Genomic DNA, 21085 nt, shown 5'->3' with positions numbered 1-21085 from the left:
TGTGTGTATATATACAATGTATTATATAATTACTTATATGCTGTGTGTGTGTGTGTGTGTATATACAATGTATTATATAATTACTTATATGCTGTGTGTGTATATACAATGTATTATATAATTACTTATATGCTGTGTGTGTGTGTATATACAATGTATTATATAATTACTTATATGCTGTGTGTGTGTATATATACAATGTATTATATAATTACTTATATGCTGTGTGTGTATATACAATGTATTATATAATTACTTATATGCTGTGTGTGTGTATATATACAATGTATTATATAATTACTTATATGCTGTGTGTGTATATACAATGTATTATATAATTACTTATATGCTGTGTGTGTGTGTGTGTATATACACACAATGTATTATATAGTTACTTATATGCTGTGTGTATATATACAATGTATTATATAATTACTTATATGCTGTGTGTATATATACAATGTATTATATAATTACTTATATGCTGTGTGTGTATATATACAATGTATTATATAATTACTTATATGCTGTGTGTGTATATACAATGTATTATATAATTACTTATATGCTGTGTGTGTATATACAATGTATTATATAATTACTTATATGCTGTGTGTGTGTATATACAATGTATTATATAATTACTTATATGCTGTGTGTGTATATACAATGTATTATATAATTACTTATATGCTGTGTGTGTGTGTATATATATATATCCCTTTAAGCTGTCAAAATGCCTAAGAAGACTGACTAGCCAAAAACCTTTGTTCCTTTTGAGCAATCGGTTGAAATGAAATGTTCTTTTGAATAGTTATATGTGCAATAGGTTCCTTTCTTTTGTTATTTTTAAAATAAAATGTTTTACATTTAGTGCAAGTCCATTATATCATTAAATGGGGGGGGGGAAAAAAGAGCAATGTTTTCACTGTATTAAACTTTATATATAAACCCCTAACATCACAAACATATTTTAACGTTCTCCTGTTTTAGCCCACACTTTGAAATTTGCACTAATGCCACTTTGTCAGACCAAGGGATTCACGGTGCATATGTGAGGGGAAGAGAAAGATACCAGCAGTGTATATTGGTGTATGACCTCCCCATGTAGTGCTCCTAAATCTCTTACCCAGGGCAAGGAAAGGGTTCATCTTTTTTTTAGGATAAAACGGCAGCAAAATAAGATCAAAACCTTTACTTTTTAGCACAATACACAGCATGAGTTTTAGGATATTTTATATTTTCAGGTTAATGTTAAAAAAAAATATATAGTTATATTTCCTTCTAATATTAACCCAGTAGCCACAGAGGGTTTGGTTCCTAAAGTGTTAGATGTAGTTCCTAACTACTCATGTCTATATGTAAATTCCTTCTTTGGCTTCTGCAACATTTATGGCTTTCTGCTAAGTGTAAATTTGCTAATCCCGGTGTAACAATATAACAGTAAATAAAAAAGGCTTTTTTTATGATCTTGTCTGAGGTTAATTATTACATGATTATTGCACCCCCTGGTGGAGATTTATATTTATGTTGTATGTCAATTAAAATGGAGCATTATTGTGTAATGCAAAGGTAAAAATAGTACCTGTGTTTCAAATGCTGCCCTTGTTATATTGCAAATTGATGTTGATACTTTCTTCCCTTTAATGTGTTCCCAATAGTCCATTTTACTTGTTGGAGTGAATTTAATTATTTGCAAACAGCTACCTAACCTTTATTTTAGCTGCTTTTGCTTTGAGAATTCACCACCTACGCTCAAAATATGAATAACAAATGTGTTATTTGTAGAAAAGCTATGTAAACAGGAGACACTAGCAGGCTCAGCCCATTATTATGATTATGTCTTTGAGAACAACAGGTGATGGTTTTAATGGGCAAAACAGCTATTTCAAATATAAAATGAATGTTCCCTGAATTTAATACTCTGCAGTAGGTAAAGTAATTTGGAAAACATTAATGGGAAGAAGATTTTATAGTACAGTGTCCCTTTAAACAGTACAACTAGTTGAGCACTATAGATTTGTGTCCTTTGAACAAGATGTTATATCAGAATATGACACAAAATAAACATATAAAAAAACACAGCATCATTTTTTTTTTAAATCATGAATTATATTAAGATGAATCCCTTAGAGAGAGATAGAGAGAGAGAGGAAGATTTAAAAAAAAAAAAAAAAAAATCTGTCAACATATCAAATTGGAATTAAAGGGACACTGAACCCACATTTTTTCTTTCGTGATTCAGATAGAGCATGACATTTTAATCAACTTTCTTATTTACTCCTATTATCAAATTTACGTCATTCTCTTGGCATCTTTATTTGAAATGCAAGAATGTAAGTTTAGATGCCGGCCCATTTTTGGTGAACAACCTGGGTTGTCCTTGTTGATTGGTGGATAAATTCATCCACCAATAAAAAACTGCTGTCCAGAGTCCTGAACAAAAAAAAAAAGTTTAGATGCCTTCTTTTTCAAATAAAGATAACAGAACGAAGAAAATTTGATAATAGGAGTAACTTAGAAAGTTTCTTAAAATTGCCTGCTCTATCTGAATCACGAAAGAAAAAATTAGGGTTCAGTGTCCCTTTAATCACCTCTTGCATTTCTGTAAAATCTGTCAGTACCTTTTCCTCTCAGCATTTTACTTTCCTTTTGGAATTTTCTAGTTTTCTTTCCAATCAAAGCTTTGTAATTCCTTTTTCCAAATTTTATTTCATTAAAGTGTTCTACACGAGTACTCAAGTTACTGAACTTTTCCAGTATAGGTGGGGATAAAACAGGCAAAATCAACTGTTTCAAATGACACAGTAAAGGTAAAGGGCTGTTTGAAAACAATTTTAATACACTCCAGCAGGTAAAATAAATAATTGGGAACTTTGTTAAAGGAGAGAAAAAAGTTACTGTACTCTGTCCTTTTAATATTAAAATGTTTTTACTTCCACGTTCCACCTACGTTTCTCATCCAGCTTTCTATTCATTCTTCCTACCCTAGACTGATGCCTTATAGAAGGGGTAACATGCAGCTCCTAGACCGGGGGTTTAATGAATCTTGTATAAGTAACCAAACCTGTATATGAACGTAATTGTCTGTTTTCCTTTACGTGGCTCATTTATCCCTGGTTATGTAAAATGAAAAGGATCTTTTGTGGTTTTTTTGGCTACTTACTTAGTTTTACTTTATGATTGTTTCCTACTTTAAAAAGCTGTGATCTGCTTTTTGTTTTTATTTTGTAATTTAATTTAAAGGGACATAAAACTCAAAATTGTTCTTTCATGGCTCAGATACAGCATACATTTTTGAACAACCTTCCAATTTACTTATATTATGAATTTTGCTTCATTCTTTTGATATCCTTTATTGCAGGGGACTGCAACCTTGAGCCTCCAGATTTTTTGGAACTACATTTCCCGTGATGCTCAGACAGCCTAAAGAATCTCTCAGCATCATGGGAAATGTAGTTCCAAAACATCTTTGGGGCCATGGTTGCTGACCCCTGCTTTATTGAAGGTACAAAAATGCACTACTTGGAGCTAGCTGGACTTATCAGTAAGCCGATGACAATAGACATACACGTGTAGCCACCAATCAGAAGCTTACTCCTGAGCATACCTAGGTATCATTTTCAGTAAAAGATACCAAGAGAACTAAGCAAATTAGATGATAGATGTAAATTGGAAAGTTGTGTAAAACTGTACGCTGTATCTGATTCATGAAAGAAACATTTTGGGTTTCATGTCCCTTTAAGGATACATTGTAACTCATATATGTAAATGGTTTCCCAACTGATCTGGTACACATTTTTGTCATTGCAGTTTATATCTGTTCAAGCTTGGAATTGCTCCTCAAATACAGGATTTACTGGGAAAAGTGGACTTCACTGGTAAGTGCTGGATATTCGTATAGTTCATTTTGTTATGTTTATAACCCAGTTTCAAATAACTATTTCTACAAAGTGGTATTATTGGTATAAGCTTAATCATTTAAAATCAAATTGTTCAAAGGAAGAATTGCTTTCTTTAGTTATTCATGTGACATTCAAAATCTATTTGCAAAATTGTATGATTGTATATTGTAAAGCTTTAGGGGCCTATTTATTAATGTGTAAGCGGACATGATCCGATATTGCAGATCATGTCCACCGCACATCGATAAATGCCAACAGCATAAGCTGTCGGCATTTATCATTGCACCAGCAGTTCTAGTGAACTGATGGTGCAACGCCGCCAGCAGGGGGTGTCAATCAACCCGATCATATTGGATTGGGTTGATTTTCAGCGATGTCTGTCTGCCGCCTCAGAGCAGACGAACAGGTTATGGAGCAGCGGTCTTTAGACCGCTGCTTAATAACTTGATTAACTTGTGCTTCTTGTGTTTCCATACAAAACTTGATAAATATGCCCCTTAGTCTAGTTTTATTTTTAGCCATATTATAACAACTTTAATCTAGTTAAAAAAGTCATATAGAATTGAAAGCAGGTTTAAAAATACATGCAGGATCAGCATCAGGGTGATTTAAATTCTGGTCCTAAACCTAGAGAGTAAAGATTCCCCAGCGGAAGTACTATTCCTTATCAAAGATTCTAATTCTGCAAGGTGTTTTTAACCCCTTAAGGACACGGCCATTTTTAAATTTCTTTCCCTTAAGGACCAGGGCTATTTTTACATTTCTGCGGTGTTTGTGTTTAGCTGTAATTTTCCTCTTACTCGTTTACTGTACCCACACATATTATATACCGTTTTTCTCGCCACTAAATGGACTTTCTAAAGATACCATTATTTTCATCATATCTTATAATTTACTATTAAAAATATTATAAAATATGAGGAAAAAATGGAAAAAAACACACTTTTTCTAACTTTGACCCCCAAAATCTGTTACACATCTACAACCACCAAAAAACAACCATGCTAAATAGTTTCTAAAATTTGTCCTGAGTTTAGAAATACCCAATGTTTACATATTCTTTGCTTTTTTTGCAAGTTATAGGGCCATAAATACAAGTAGCACTTTGCTATTTCAAAACCACTTTTCTCCAACATAGGTGTGTCCGGTCCACGGCGTCATCCTTACTTGTGGGATATTCTCTTCCCCAACAGGAAATGGCAAAGAGCCCAGCAAAGCTGGTCACATGATCCCTCCTAGGCTCCGCCTACCCCAGTCATTCTCTTTGCCGTTGTACAGGCAACATCTCCACGGAGATGGCTTAGAGTTTTTTAGTGTTTAACTGTAGTTTTTATTATTCAATCAAGTGTTTGTTATTTTAAAATAGTGCTGGTATGTACTATTTACTCAGAAACAGAAAAGAGATGAAGATTTCTGTTTGTATGAGGAAAATGATTTTAGCACCGTAACTAAAATCCATGGCTGTTCCACACAGGACTGTTGAGAGCAATTAACTTCAGTTGGGGGAACAGTGTGCAGTCTCTTGCTGCTTGAGGTATGACACATTCTAACAAGACGATGTAATGCTGGAAGCTGTCATTTTTCCCTATGGGATCCGGTAAGCCATGTTTATTACGATGGTAAATAAGGGCTTCATAAGGGCTTATTAATGATTGTAGACTTTTCTGGGCTAAATCGATTCATTTTTAAAACATATTTAGCCTTGAGGAATCATTTTATCTGGGTATATTGATATTATAATATCGGCAGGCACTGTATTAGACACCTTATTTCTCTGGGGCTTTCCCAAAGCATAAGCAGAGCCTCATTTTCGCGCCGGTGTGGCGCACTTGTTTTTGAGAGGCATGGCATGCAGTCGCATGTGAGAGGAGCTCTGATACTTAGAAAAGGCTTTCTGAAGGCGTCATTTGGTATCGTATTCCCCTTTGGGTTTGGTTGGGTCTCAGCAAAGCAGATACCAGGGACTGTAAAGGGGTTAAAGTGTTAAAACGGCTCCGGTTCCGTTATTTTAAGGGTTAAAGCTTCCAAATTTGGTGTGCAATACTTTTAAGGCTTTAAGACACTGTGGTGAAAATTTGGTGAATTTTGTACAATTCCTTCATGTTTTTTCGCAATTGCAGTAATAAAGTGTGTTCAGTTTAAAATTTAAAGTGACAGTAACGGTTTTATTTTAAAACGTTTTTTGTACTTTATTATCAAGTTTATGCCTGTTTAACATGTCTGAACTACCAGATAGACTGTGTTCTGAATGTGGGGAAGCCAGAATTCCTGTTCATTTAAATAAATGTGATTTATGTGATAATGACAATGATGCCCAAGATGATTCCTCAAGTGAGGGGAGTAAGCATGGTACTGCATCATTCCCTCCTTCGTCTACACGAGTCTTGCCCACTCAGGAGGCCCCTAGTACATCTAGCGCGCCAATACTCCTTACTATGCAACAATTAACGGCTGTAATGGATAATTCTGTCAAAAACATTTTAGCCAAAATGAACCCTTGTCAGCGTAAGCGTGGCTGCTCTGTTTTAGTTACTGAAGAGCATGACGACGCTGATATTAATATCTCTGAAGGGCCCCTAACCCAATCTGAGGGGGCCAGGGAGGTTTTGTCTGAGGGAGAAATTACTGATTCAGGGAACATTTCTCAACAGGCTGAACCTGATGTAATTGCATTTAAATTTAAGTTGGAACATCTCCGCATTCTGCTTAAGGAGGTATTATCCACTCTGGATGATTGTGAAAAGTTGGTCATCCCAGAGAAACTATGTAAAATGGACAAGTTCCTAGAGGTGCCGGAGCTCCCAGAAGCTTTTCCTATACCCAAGCGGGTGGCGGACATTGTTAATAAAGAATGGGAAAGGCCCGGTATTCCTTTCGTCCCTCCCCCCATATTTAAAAAATTGTTTCCTATGGTCGACCCCAGAAAGGACTTATGGCAGACAGTCCCCAAGGTCGAGGGAGCGGTTTCTACTTTAAACAAACGCACCACTATACCCATAGAGGATAGTTGTGCTTTCAAAGATCCTATGGATAAAAAATTAGAAGGTTTGCTTAAAAAGATGTTTGTTCAGCAGGGTTACCTTCTACAACCAATTTCATGCATTGTCCCTGTCACTACAGCCGCATGTTTCTGGTTTGATGAGCTGATAAAGGCGCTCGATAGTGATTCTCCTCCTTATGAGGAGATTATGGACAGAATCAATGCTCTCAAATTGGCTAATTCTTTCACCCTAGACGCCACTTTGCAATTGGCTAGGTTAGCGGCTAAGAATTCTGGGTTTGCTATTGTGGCGCGCAGAGCGCTTTGGTTGAAATCTTGGTCGGCTGATGCGTCTTCCAAGAACAAGCTACTAAACATTCCTTTCAAGGGGAAAACGCTGTTTGGCCCTGACTTGAAAGAGATTATCTCGGATATCACTGGGGGTAAGGGCCACGCCCTTCCTCAGGATCGGCCTTTCAAGGCGAAAAATAGACCTAATTTTCGTCCCTTTCGTTAAAACGGACCAGCCCAAAGTGCTACGTCCTCTAAGCAAGAGGGTAATACTTCTCAAGCCAAGCCAGCTTGGAGACCAATGCAAGGCTGGAACAAGGGAAAGCAGGCCAAGAAGCCTGCCACTGCTACCAAGACAGCATGAAATATTGGCCCCCGATCCGGGACCGGATCTGGTGGGGGGCAGACTCTCTCTCTTCGCTCAGGCTTGGGCAAGAGATGTTCTGGATCCTTGGGCGCTAGAAATAGTCTCCCAGGGTTATCTCCTGGAATTCAAGGGACTTCCCCCAAGGGGGAGGTTCCACAGGTCTCAGTTGTCTTCAGACCACATAAAAAGACAGGCGTTCTTACATTGTGTAGAAGACCTGTTAAAAATGGGAGTGATTCATCCTGTTCCAATAAGAGAACAAGGGATGGGGTTCTACTCCAATCTGTTCATAGTTCCCAAAAAAGAGGGAACGTTCAGACCAATCTTAGATCTCAAGATCTTAAACAAGTTTCTCAAGGTTCCATCTTTCAAGATGGAAACCATTCGAACTATTCTTCCTTCCATCCAGGAGGGTCAATTCATGACCACGGTGGATTTAAAGGATGCGTATCTACATATTCCTATCCACAAGGAACATCATCGGTTCCTAAGGTTTGCATTCCTGGACAAACATTACCAGTTCGTGGCGCTTCCTTTCGGATTAGCCACTGCTCCAAGGATTTTCACAAAGGTACTAGGGTCCCTTCTAGCGGTGCTAAGACCAAGGGGCATTGCAGTAGTACCTTACCTGGACGACATTCTGATTCAAGCGTCGTCCCTTCCTCAAGCAAAGGCTCACACGGACATTGTCCTGGCCTTTCTCAGATCTCACGGCTGGAAAGTGAACGTGGAAAAGAGTTCTCTATCCCCGTCAACAAGGGTTCCCTTCTTGGGAACAATTATAGACTCCTTAGAAATGAGGATCTTTCTAACAGAGGCCAGAAAAACAAAACTTCTAGACTCTTGTCGGATACTTCATTCCGTTCCTCTTCCTTCCATAGCTCAGTGCATGGAAGTGATCGGGTTGATGGTAGCGGCGATGGACATAGTTCCTTTTGCGCGCATTCATCTAAGACCATTACAACTGTGCATGCTCAGTCAGTGGAATGGGGACTATACAGACTTGTCTCCGAAGATACAAGTAAATCAGAGGACCAGAGACTCACTCCGTTGGTGGCTGTCCCTGGACAATCTGTCTCAAGGGATGACGTTCCGCAGACCAGAGTGGGTCATTGTCACGACCGACGCCAGTCTGATGGGCTGGGGCGCGGTCTGGGGATCCCTGAAAGCTCAGGGTCTTTGGTCTCGGGAAGAATCTCTTCTACCGATAAATATTCTGGAACTGAGAGCGATATTCAATGCTCTCAAGGCCTGGCCTCGGCTAGCGAGGACCAAGTTCATACGGTTTCAATCAGACAACATGACAACTGTTGCGTACATCAACCATCAGGGGGGAACAAGGAGTTCCCTAGCGATGGAAGAAGTGACCAAAATCATTCTATGGGCGGAGTCTCACTCCTGCCACCTGTCTGCTATCCACATCCCAGGAGTGGAAAATTGGGAAGCGGATTTTCTGAGTCGTCAGACTTTGCATCCGGGGGAGTGGGAACTCCATCCGGAAATCTTTGCCCAAGTCACTCACCTGTGGGGCATTCCAGACATGGATCTGATGGCCTCTCGTCAGAACTTCAAAGTTCCTTGCTACGGGGCCAGATCCAGGGATCCCAAGGCGGCTCTAGTGGATGCACTAGTAGCACCTTGGACCTTCAAACTAGCTTATGTGTTCCCGCCATTTCCTCTCATCCCCAGGCTGGTAGCCAGGATCAATCAGGAGAGGGCGTCGGTGATCTTGATAGCTCCTGCGTGGCCACGCAGGACTTGGTATGCAGATCTGGTGAATATGTCATCGGCTCCACCTTGGAAGCTACCTTTGAGACGAGACCTTCTTGTTCAGGGTCCGTTCGAACATCCGAATCTGGTTTCACTCCAGCTGACTGCTTGGAGATTGAACGCTTGATTTTATCGAAGCGAGGATTCTCAGATTCTGTTATCAATACTCTTGTTCAGGCCAGAAAGCCTGTAACTAGAAAGATTTACCACAAAATTTGGAAAAAATATATCTGTTGGTGTGAATCTAAAGGATTCCCTTGGGACAAGGTTAAGATTCCTAGGATTCTATCCTTCCTTCAAGAAGGATTGGAAAAAGGATTATCTGCAAGTTCCCTGAAGGGACAGATTTCTGCCTTGTCGGTATTACTTCACAAAAAGCTGGCAGCTGTGCCAGATGTTCAAGCCTTTGTTCAGGCTCTGGTTAGAATCAAGCCTGTTTACAAACCTTTGACTCCTCCTTGGAGTCTCAATTTAGTTCTTTCAGTTCTTCAGGGGGTTCCGTTTGAACCCTTACATTCCGTTGATATTAAGTTATTATCTTGGAAAGTTTTGTTTTTAGTTGCGATTTCTTCTGCTAGAAGAGTCTCAGAACTATCTGCTCTGCAGTGTTCTCCTCCTTATCTGGTGTTCCATGCAGATAAGGTGGTTTTACGTACTAAACCTGGTTTTCTTCCAAAAGTTGTTTCTAACAAAAACATTAACCAGGAGATTATCGTACCTTCTCTGTGTCCGAAACCAGTTTCAAAGAAGGAACGTTTGTTGCACAATTTGGATGTTGTTCGCGCTCTAAAATTCTATTTAGATGCTACAAAGGATTTTAGACAAACATCTTCCTTGTTTGTTGTTTATTCAGGTAAAAGGAGAGGTCAAAAAGCAACTTCTACCTCTCTCTCTTTTTGGATTAAAAGCATCATCAGATTGGCTTACGAGACTGCCGGACGGCAGCCTCCCGAAAGAATCACAGCTCATTCCACTAGGGCTGTGGCTTCCACATGGGCCTTCAAGAACGAGGCTTCTGTTGATCAGATATGTAGGGCAGCGACTTGGTCTTCACTGCACACTTTTACCAAATTTTACAAGTTTGATACTTTTGCTTCTTCTGAGGCTATTTTTGGGAGAAAGGTTTTGCAAGCCGTGGTGCCTTCCATTTAGGTGACCTGATTTGCTCCCTCCCTTCATCCGTGTCCTAAAGCTTTGGTATTGGTTCCCACAAGTAAGGATGACGCCGTGGACCGGACACACCTATGTTGGAGAAAACAGAATTTATGTTTACCTGATAAATTTCTTTCTCCAACGGTGTGTCCGGTCCACGGCCCGCCCTGGTTTTTTAATCAGGTCTGATAATTTATTTTCTTTAACTACAGTCACCACGGTACCATATGGTTTCTCCTATGCAAATATTCCTCCTTAACGTCGGTCGAATGACTGGGGTAGGCGGAGCCTAGGAGGGATCATGTGACCAGCTTTGCTGGGCTCTTTGCCATTTCCTGTTGGGGAAGAGAATATCCCACAAGTAAGGATGACGCCGTGGACCGGACACACCGTTGGAGAAAGAAATTTATCAGGTAAACATAAATTCTGTTTTTTTCAAAATGAGCGCTAGTTACATTGGAACCCTGATATCTGTCAGGAATACCTAAATATCCCTTGACATGTATATATTTTTTTTTAGAAGACATCCCAAAGTATTGATCTAGGCCCATTTTGGTATATTTCATGCCACCATTTCACCGCCAAATGCGATCAAATAAAAAAAAATGTTCACTTTTTCACAAACTTTAGGTTTCTCACAGAAATTATTTACAAACAACTTGTGCAATTATGGCATAAATGGTTGTAAGTGCTTCTCTGGGATCCCCTTTGTTCAGAAATAGCAGACTTATATGGCTTTGGCGTTGCTTTTTGGTAATTAGAAGGCTGCTAAATGCCACTGCGCGCCACACGTGTTTTATGCCCAGCAGTGAAGGGGTTAATTAGGGAGCATGTAGGGAGCTTGTAGAGTTAATTTTAGCTTTAGTGTAGTGTAGTAGACAACCCAAAGTATTGATCTAGGCCCATTTTGGTAAATTTAATGCCACCATTTCACCGCCAAATGCGATCAAATTAAAAAAAAAACGTAATTTTTTTCGCAATTTTAGGTTTCTCACTGAAATTATTTACAAACAGCTTGTGCAATTATAGCACAAATGGTTGTAAATGCTTCTCTGGTATCCCCTTTGTTCAGAAATAGCAGACATATATGGCTTTGGCAATGCTTTTTGGTAATTAGAAGGCTGCTAAATGCCGCTGCACATCACACGTGTATTATGGCTAGCAGTGAAGGGGTTAATTAGGGATCTTGTAGGGAGCTTGCAGGGTTAATTTTAGCTTTAGTGTAGAGATCAGCCTCCCACCTGACACATCAGACCCACTGATCCCTCCCAAACAGCTCTCTTCCCTCCCCCACCCCACAATTGTCCCCGCCATCTTAAGTACTGGCAGAAAGTCTGCCAGTACTAAAATAAAAGGTATCTTTTTTTTTTTTCTTTTTTTTTTTGGGAGCATATTTACATATGCTGCTGTGTAGGATCCCTCTTAGCCCCAAACCTCCCTGATCCCCCCCCAAACAGCTCTCTAACCCTCCCCCTCTACATTATTGGGAGCCATCTTGGGTACTGGCAGCTGTCTGCCAGTACCCAGTTTACAAAAAAAATATATTTTTTTTTAAAGTATATTTTTTAATTTTTTCCCCACTTTTCTGTAGTGTAGCTTCCCCCCCCCCAAGACTAAACCCCCACCCCCTCCCAGATCCCTTCGATTAACATATTTATCCCCCCTCTCTCCCTCTAAATATAAACCACTGTTCCATAGTGTAACGGTTCCCACCCGCTCCCTCCCCGTGCACGCGCCCGCCCGCCTCCCCTGTGCACGCGCGCGCGTCCGTGCGCGCCCCCCAGCAATCCCGCCCACGATCCCGCCCACCGGTCATCATCGATCGCCGCCCACCCGCCTCCCACGTCTGCTCCCACCCACCAACGATCGCGGCATCGATGTCCGGTGCAGAGAGGGCCACAGAGTGGCTCTCTCTGCATCGGATGGGGAAAAATGTTATTGCAGTGATGCCTCGATATCGAGGCATCACTACAATAACCGGAAAGCGGCTGGAAGCGATCAGGATCGCTTCCAGCCGCTTTCAACCCCAACGTCGTACAGGGTACGTCGCTGGTCTTTAAAGACCAGTTTGTGCAAGACGTACCCTGTACGACGCGTGTCGTTAAGGGGTTAAAGTGATGGTAAATTCACCTCACTAACTTTAGATATATTGAAAGCTCTGGTAATTATAAGCATATCGAGGTGCTTATTTTCTTCAAAATCGAATACAACTTTTATAAAACACCATTATTGGGAGGCTCCGTTACCTGCTTTAATACAGCCTCTGTCATAGATTTTCTTAGTGTGATATTTGACTGGCAGCTCTTCCAGCCAATAGGAGCCTCACCATGCGCCCTATGTAATTTACTTACAGCACGCTCCCGTGCTTATTAGCTGACTTACATTGAAGTGCAACTGAAAGCTCACTACGCTATTTGCGCAACTGAAACAGTGAGGCTCCTTACTGTTAACAGGTAATCTAGCTAAAATGCCTTAAGATAACTCAGATTGGGTTAGCGGACATGAATTATTGTACTCATATCGGGTTTTGCGCTTATAACTTTTATTTTCTCCCTAACCCTTTATGCAAAGTCTTTAGTCGTGCTAACCTGGCGTGCATTAAATTAAATTGCGCTCAGGCAAACGCGTTTACTTTGAACTTGTGAAACGCATGCAAATTAACACGCTCGCAATATTCTTATATCGCTTGCATGCAAACGTTAGCGCACCACTTGTTATCTAGCCCTAAATGTTTAAATATGCACAGTAATAAAATATGCACTGTACTGTCCTTATTTATTTTACCTGCTTTTCATGCAATATTGCTCTAAAAATTATGCTTTTTCTGTTGCACACGCTCTGATGCTGGTGTACATCCTGCAGTCTTCAAATACTTGACACTGCTACATGCTACACAATAAATGCGTAATCAATAAAGAGTTGAGTTAAAGTGTTTAGACCATTTAAATTTACAAAACCCTTCATGGTAGTATTAACTAGTCTCTAGCAGCATCATATAACCTGCATTGCACTATCTTGCTGGGAACCAAAGGGTTGTACTGACAAAATACACAGCGTAGAAAGCAATCCCACAACTAGAGAGAATCACCATGGAAATCACCTGTCACTAGAGCATTTTTAGCACTTAATAATTCAGATAACCGTTTTAGGTAATACAGCAATTTAAGTGTTTTGCAGTTTTGCTAATAATGCGTCTTGGGTATTTCTGAGCGTTTGCTGCCAAATCCTTGTCTCTCTCTCTGTAACGGCCTGGCTTATGTGTTGCACCTGTGTACTAATGGGATTCACAATAATATAAGCAATCATAACAATATCAGATGTCTCTCTCTGTATAAATTGTTTACATCTGTATTAACTTTATTTCTATCTTGTTAACTAGAGGAAGAAATCAGTAACATGAGGAAAGAGCTGGAGAAATATGGGATTCAGATGCCTTCATTTAATAAAATTGGGGGTATTCTTGCTAATGAGCTGTCAGTGGATGAAGCTGCGTGTAAGTTTGATTCATATTTTTGTTGCTAAAATTAATAAGTGGAGTTCTAAAAATGACGAAAGCCTCGTTATGTGATATTTGTTATTTTTAACTATTCTCAGTATTTGGATCGTTAGTGTATAAAAAGTTATTTTGGATTAATATTATTATATACTTCCCACAATTTATAATGGTCTTAAAAATTCCATGGACAGCACTGCGGAATATGTTGGCGCTTTATAAATAAAGTATAATAATAAAAATGCAGTTTTCTTTCTTTCTTTCTTTTATATTTTCCCAGTTGGAAATGGGACCATACTATTTTTTTTTTCTGATATAACTTATCAGCTTTTGGAACTGCTCTCAGATTTACTTGTCACCCCGTTATTATTGCAATTACACCAGCCCTTATAGTCCTGTAGTAATATTCTATTTTTCTAGTTTTGAATAGTGAATATTAAGGGTAATTGTACCCTTGTATGTTTTTAGCCCTTTGCAGTAGTGTAGGGTAGATAGTCTGGAAATTAGATATAGTAGAGCATGTCATTTTTCCGACTATTGTGGCCTATTAACAAAAAATCCAAGAAAAATAATTATAAAAATAATAATAATGACGGCCTCCTATATACTAATTTATATAAAAGAAATATAAAAAAATTCAGCACATTGTAAAACTTACCATTAACTTACTTAATGTGATACAAATGGGTTCTGGTCTAGTTTCTTTATATAGTATAGTAAACATCATTCATATAAATCATTATAACACCTACTACCAATGTTGTTGCACCAAAAATACATATATGTGTTTCACATTATAATTTGGTGACGAAACCAAATCTGTATTAAAGGGATATTATACACTCATTTTTTCTTTGCATACATTTTTGTAGATGATCTATTTATATAGCCCATAAAGTTTTATTTTAAAAAAAATGTATAATTTTGCTTATTTTTAAATAACATTGCTCTGATTTTCAGACTCCTAACCAAGCCCCAAAGTTTTATGTGAATACTGTCAGCTACCTTCTCCAGCTTGCTGCTGTTTGTGTAAAGGGTCTTTTCATATGCAAAAGAAGGGGGAGGGGGGGGAGGGTCTTATTTGCCACTCGCAGTGGGCTTTCCAGCTACCTTTTCAACAGAGCCAAACTGACAGCTTCTAAGTAAGTTTTTAAACAGTTTTATACTGGATTTGTATATCAGTATCTGTGCATCTTATTCTTTATAGTAGTGTCTATTACATGCAGTTACATGAAAATGAGTGTATACTGTCCCTTTAAAGGGAGACTACAAAAAATGCTCATTATTGGCAAAGCTTTGTATTTTGTGAGGAACAGATTTAAAGAATGTTTAGTGCTAAGATAAAAACATAAAGAAAATAAATAAACTAAGTACATAGAGTTGGTGCAGTATGTCCCACATCATATACATTATACTGAGCACTGGCTACTCTAGGCTACACCAGTCTACCAGCAGGGGGAGTCTCTAGGAAAGCTTATTCTCTTTGCACTTAGCACTAGGATAAGCTACATTTAGCCACCAATCAACGAGCGCTACCCAGGTGCTGAACCAAAAATGGGCAGGCTCCTAAGCTTACATTGCTGCTTTTCAAATAAAGATACCAAGAGAACAAAGAAAAATTGATAATAGGAGTAAATAAGTTGCTTAAAGTGGCATTCACTATCTGAGTTATGAAAGAAAAAAATTAGTTTCACAATCCATAAATTTTAAATTTGATTATTGTTTCCATATACTGGAAATGCTTATGTTTCTCTTGTTAAGTGTATCCAGTCTACGGATCATCCATTACTTATGGGATATATTCTCCTTCCCAACAGGAAGTTGCAAGAGTCCACCCACAGCAAAGCTGCTATATAGCTCCTCCCCTAACTGCCATTACCAGTCATTCTCTTGCAAGTCTCAACATAGATAGGAGGTCGTGAGAGTCTGTGGTTTTTTATACTTAGTTTATTTCTTCAATCAAAAGTTTGTTATTTTTAAATGGCACCGGAGTGTGCTGTTTATCTCAGGCAGTATTTGGAAGAAGAATCTGCCTGCGTTTTTTCTATGATCTTAGCAGACGTAACTAAGATCCAGTTGCTGTTCTCACACATTCTGAGGAGTAAGGTACTTCAGAGGGGGAATGGCGTGCAGGTTTTCCTGCAAATAAGGTATGTGCAGTAAAATATTTTTCTAAGGAATGGAATTGACTAAGAAAATACTGCTGATACCGAAGTAATGTAAGTACAGCCTTTAAATGCAGTGAAAGCGACTGGTACCAGGCTGATTGATAGAGATATATGCTAAGGTATGTGCAGTAATATATTTTTCTAAGGAATGGAATTGACTAAGAAAATACTGCTGATACCGAAGTAATGTAAGTAAAGCCTTAAATGCAGTGATAGCGACTGGATAAGGCTTATTAATAGACATACATACTCTTATAAGAATGTGTTTTAAAACGTTGCTGGCATGTTTAATCGTTTTTTAACATATGTTTGGTGATAAAACTTATTTGGGCCTAATTTTTCCACATGGCTGGCTTAAATTTTGCATAGAAACAGTTATAGGGAAGGTAATCCACAGCTCAGCTGTGGCAGTTTTGTTGTGTCTGTTTAAAAAAATGTCGTTTTTTCTCCAACATAGGTGTGTCCGGTCCACGGCGTCATCCTTACTTGTGGGATATTCTCTTCCCCAACAGGAAATGGCAAAGAGCCCAGCAAAGCTGGTCACATGATCCCTCCTAGGCTCCGCCTACCCCAGTCATTCTCTTTGCCGTTGTACAGGCAACATCTCCACGGAGATGGCTTAGAGTTTTTTAGTGTTTAACTGTAGTTTTTATTATTCAATCAAGAGTTTGTTATTTTAAAATAGTGCTGGTATGTACTATTTACTCAGAAACAGAAAAGAGATGAAGATTTCTGTTTGTATGAGGAAAATGATTTTAGCAACCGTCACTAAAATCCATGGCTGTTCCACACAGGACTGTTGAGAGCAATTAACTTCAGTTGGGGGAACAGTGAGCAGTCTTTTGCTGCTTGAGGTATGACACATTCTAACAAGACGATGTAATGCTGGAAGCTGTCATTTTCCCTATGGGATCCGGTAAGCCATGTTTATTACGATCGTAAATAAGGGCTTCACAAGGGCTTATTAAGACTGTAGACTTTTTCTGGGCTAAATCGATTCATTATTAACACATATTTAGCCTTGAGGAATCATTTTATTTGGGTATTTTGATATAATAATATCGGCAGGCACTTTTTTAGACACCTTATTCTTTAGGGGCTTTCCCAAAGCATAGGCAGAGCCTCATTTTCGCGCCGGTGTTGCGCACTTGTTTTTGAGAGGCATGGCATGCAGTCGCATGTGAGAGGAGCTCTGATACTTAGAAAAGACTTTCTGAAGGCGTCATTTGGTATCGTATTCCCCTTTGGGCTTGGTTGGGTCTCAGCAAAGCAGATACCAGGGACTGTAAAGGGGTTAAAGTTCAAAACGGCTCCGGTTCCGTTATTTTAAGGGTTAAAGCTTCCAAATTTGGTGTGCAATACTTTTAAGGCTTTAAGACACTGTGGTGAAAATTTGGTGAATTTTGAACAATTCCTTCATGTTTTTTCGCAATTGCAGTAATAAAGTGTGTTCAGTTTAAAATTTAAAGTGACAGTAACGGTTTTATTTTAAAACGTTTTTTGTACTTTGTTATCAAGTTTATGCCTGTTTAACATGTCTGAACTACCAGATAGACTGTGTTCTGAATGTGGGGAAGCCAGAATTCCTATTCATTTAAATAAATGTGATTTATGTGACAATGACAATGATGCCCAAGATGATTCCTCAAGTGAGGGGAGTAAGCATGGTACTGCATCATTCCCTCCTTCGTCTACACGAGTCTTGCCCACTCAGGAGGCCCCTAGTACATCTAGCGCGCCAATACTCCTTACTATGCAACAATTAACGGCTGTAATGGATAATTCTGTCAAAAACATTTTAGCCAAAATGAACACTTATCAGCGTAAGCGCGACTGCTCTGTTTTAGATACCGAAGAGCATGACGACGCTGATAATAATGTTTCTGAAGGGCCCCTAACCCAGTCTGATGGGGCCAGGGAGGTTTTGTCTGAGGGAGAAATTACTGATTCAGGGAACATTTCTCAACAAGCTGAACCTGATGTGATTACATTTAAATTTAAGTTGGAACATCTCCGCATTCTGCTTAAGGAGGTATTATCCACTCTGGATGATTGTGACAAGTTGGTCATCCCAGAGAAACTATGTAAAATGGACAAGTTCCTAGAGGTGCCGGGGCTCCCAGAAGCTTTTCCTATACCCAAGCGGGTGGCGGACATTGTTAATAAAGAATGGGAAAGGCCCGGTATTCCTTTCGTCCCTCCCCCCATATTTAAAAAATTGTTTCCTATGGTCGACCCCAGAAAGGACTTATGGCAGACAGTCCCCAAGGTCGAGGGAGCGGTTTCCACTTTAAACAAACGCACCACTATACCCATAGAGGATAGTTGTGCTTTCAAAGATCCTATGGATAAAAAATTAGAAGGTTTGCTTAAAAAGATGTTTGTTCAGCAGGGTTACCTTCTACAACCAATTTCATGCGTTGTCCCTGTCGCTACAGCCGCATGTTTCCGGTTCGATGAGCTGATAAAGGCGGTCGATAGTGATTCTCCTCCTTATGAGGAGATTATGGACAGAATCAATGCTCTCAAATTGGCTAATTCTTTTACCCTAGACGCCACTTTGCAATTGGCTAGGTTAGCGGCTAAGAATTCTGGGTTTGCTATTGTGGCGCGCAGAGCGCTTTGGTTGAAATCTTGGTCGGCTGATGCGTCTTCCAAGAACAAGCTACTTAACATTCCTTTCAAGGGGAAAACGCTGTTTGGCCCTGACTTGAAAGAGATTATCTCTGATATCGGCCTTTCAAGGCAAAAAATAAACCTAATTTTCGTCCCTTTCGTAGAAACGGATCAGCCCAAAGTGCTACGTCCTCTAAGCAAGAGGGTAATACTTCTCAAGCCAAGCCAGCTTGGAGACCAATGCAAGGCTGGAACAAGGGAAAGCAGGCCAAGAAACCTGCCACTGCTACCAAGACAGCATGAAATGTTGGCCCCCGATCCGGGACCGGATCTGGTGGGGGGCAGACTCTCCCTCTTCGCTCAGGCTTGGGCAAGAGATGTTCTGGATCCTTGGGCGCTAGAAATAGTCTCCCAAGGTTATCTTCTGGAATTCAAGGGGCTTCCCCCAAGGGGGAGGTTCCACAGGTCTCAGTTGTCTTCAGACCACATAAAAAGACAGGCATTCTTACATTGTGTAGAAGACCTGTTAAAAATGGGAGTGATTCATCCTGTTCCATTAAGAGAACAAGGGATGGGGTTCTACTCCAATCTGTTCATAGTTCCCAAAAAAGAGGGAACGTTCAGACCAATCTTAGATCTCAAGATCTTAAACAAGTTTCTCAAGGTTCCATCGTTCAAGATGGAAACCATTCGAACTATTCTTCCTTCCATCCAGGAAGGTCAATTCATGACCACGGTGGATTTAAAGGATGCGTATCTACATATTCCTATCCACAAGGAACATCATCGGTTCCTAAGGTTCGCATTCCTGGACAAGCATTACCAGTTCGTGGCGCTTCCTTTCGGATTAGCCACTGCTCCAAGGATTTTCACAAAGGTACTAGGGTCCCTTCTAGCTGTGCTAAGACCAAGGGGCATTGCTGTAGTACCTTACTTGGACGACATTCTGATTCAAGCGTCGTCCCTTCCTCAAGCAAAGGCTAACACGGACATAGTCCTGGCCTTTCTCAGATCTCACGGATGGAAAGTGAACGTGGAAAAGAGTTCTCTATCTCCGTCAACAAGGGTTCCCTTCTTGGGAACAATAATAGACTCCTTAGAAATGAGGATATTTCTGACAGAGGCCAGAAAAACAAAGCTTCTAGACTCTTGTCGGATACTTCATTCCGTTCCTCTTCCTTCCATAGCTCAGTGCATGGAAGTGATCGGGTTGATGGTAGCGGCAATGGACATAGTTCCTTTTGCGCGCATTCATCTAAGACCATTACAACTGTGCATGCTCAGTCAGTGGAATGGGGATTATACAGACTTGTCTCCGAAGATACAAGTAAATCAGAGGACCAGAGACTCATTCCGTTGGTGGCTGTCCCTGGACAACCTGTCACAAGGGATGACATTCCGCAGACCAGAGTGGGTCATTGTCACGACCGACGCCAGTCTGATGGGCTGGGGCGCGGTCTGGGGATCCCTGAAAGCTCAGGGTCTTTGGTCTCGGGAAGAATCTCTTCTACCGATAAATATTCTGGAACTGAGAGCGATATTCAATGCTCTCAAGGCTTGGCCTCAGCTAGCGAGGGCCAAGTTCATACGGTTTCAATCAGACAACATGACAACTGTTGCGTACATCAACCATCAGGGGGGAACAAGGAGTTCCCTAGCGATGGAAGAAGTGACCAAAATCATTCTATGGGCGGAGTCTCACTCCTGCCACCTGTCCGCTATCCACATCCCAGGAGTGGAAAATTGGGAAGCGGATTTTCTGAGTCGTCAGACATTGCATCCGGGGGAGTGGGAACTCCATCCGGAAATCTTTGCCCAAGTCACTCAGCTGTGGGGCATTCCAGACATGGATCTGATGGCCTCTCGTCAGAACTTCAAAGTTCCTTGCTACGGGTCCAGATCCAGGGATCCCAAGGCGGCTCTAGTGGATGCACTAGTAGCACCTTGGACCTTCAAACTAGCTTATGTGTTCCCGCCGTTTCCTCTCATCCCCAGGCTGGTAGCCAGGATCAATCAGGAGAGGGCGTCGGTGATCTTGATAGCTCCTGCGTGGCCACGCAGGACTTGGTATGCAGATCTGGTGAATATGTCATCGGCTCCACCTTGGAAGCTACCTTTGAGACGAGACCTTCTTGTTCAGGGTCCGTTCGAACATCCGAACCTGGTTTCACTCCAGCTGACTGCTTGGAGATTGAACGCTTGATCTTATCGAAGCGAGGGTTCTCAGATTCTGTTATCGATACTCTTGTTCAGGCCAGAAAGCCTGTAACTAGAAAGATTTACCACAAAATTTGGAAAAGATATATCTGTTGGTGTGAATCTAAAGGATTCCCTTGGGACAAG

The 21085-nt window shown here is 40.3% G+C and overlaps 1 protein-coding gene across 1 annotated transcript in view; it reads left to right on the top strand.

Moving 5' to 3' along the window:
• Positions 1 to 3817: 3817 nt before the first annotated feature.
• Positions 3818 to 21085, top strand: part of IQGAP2 (IQ motif containing GTPase activating protein 2) — a 373896-nt gene continuing 356628 nt past the window's right edge. Inside the window, exons 1-2 of the mRNA XM_053701383.1 lie at positions 3818 to 3881; positions 13845 to 13958. Coding sequence (XP_053557358.1) covers positions 13862 to 13958 — 97 coding nt within the window. The 5' untranslated portion in view covers positions 3818 to 3881; positions 13845 to 13861. The remainder of the gene's footprint in view (positions 3882 to 13844; positions 13959 to 21085) is intronic.

The sequence above is a fragment of the Bombina bombina genome, chromosome 2 (genome assembly GCF_027579735.1).
Source record: "Bombina bombina isolate aBomBom1 chromosome 2, aBomBom1.pri, whole genome shotgun sequence".
Classification (NCBI taxonomy): domain Eukaryota; kingdom Metazoa; phylum Chordata; class Amphibia; order Anura; family Bombinatoridae; genus Bombina; species Bombina bombina.
Note: the sequence above shows the minus strand (reverse complement) of the source record. Positions and strands in the feature narration are given on the sequence as shown.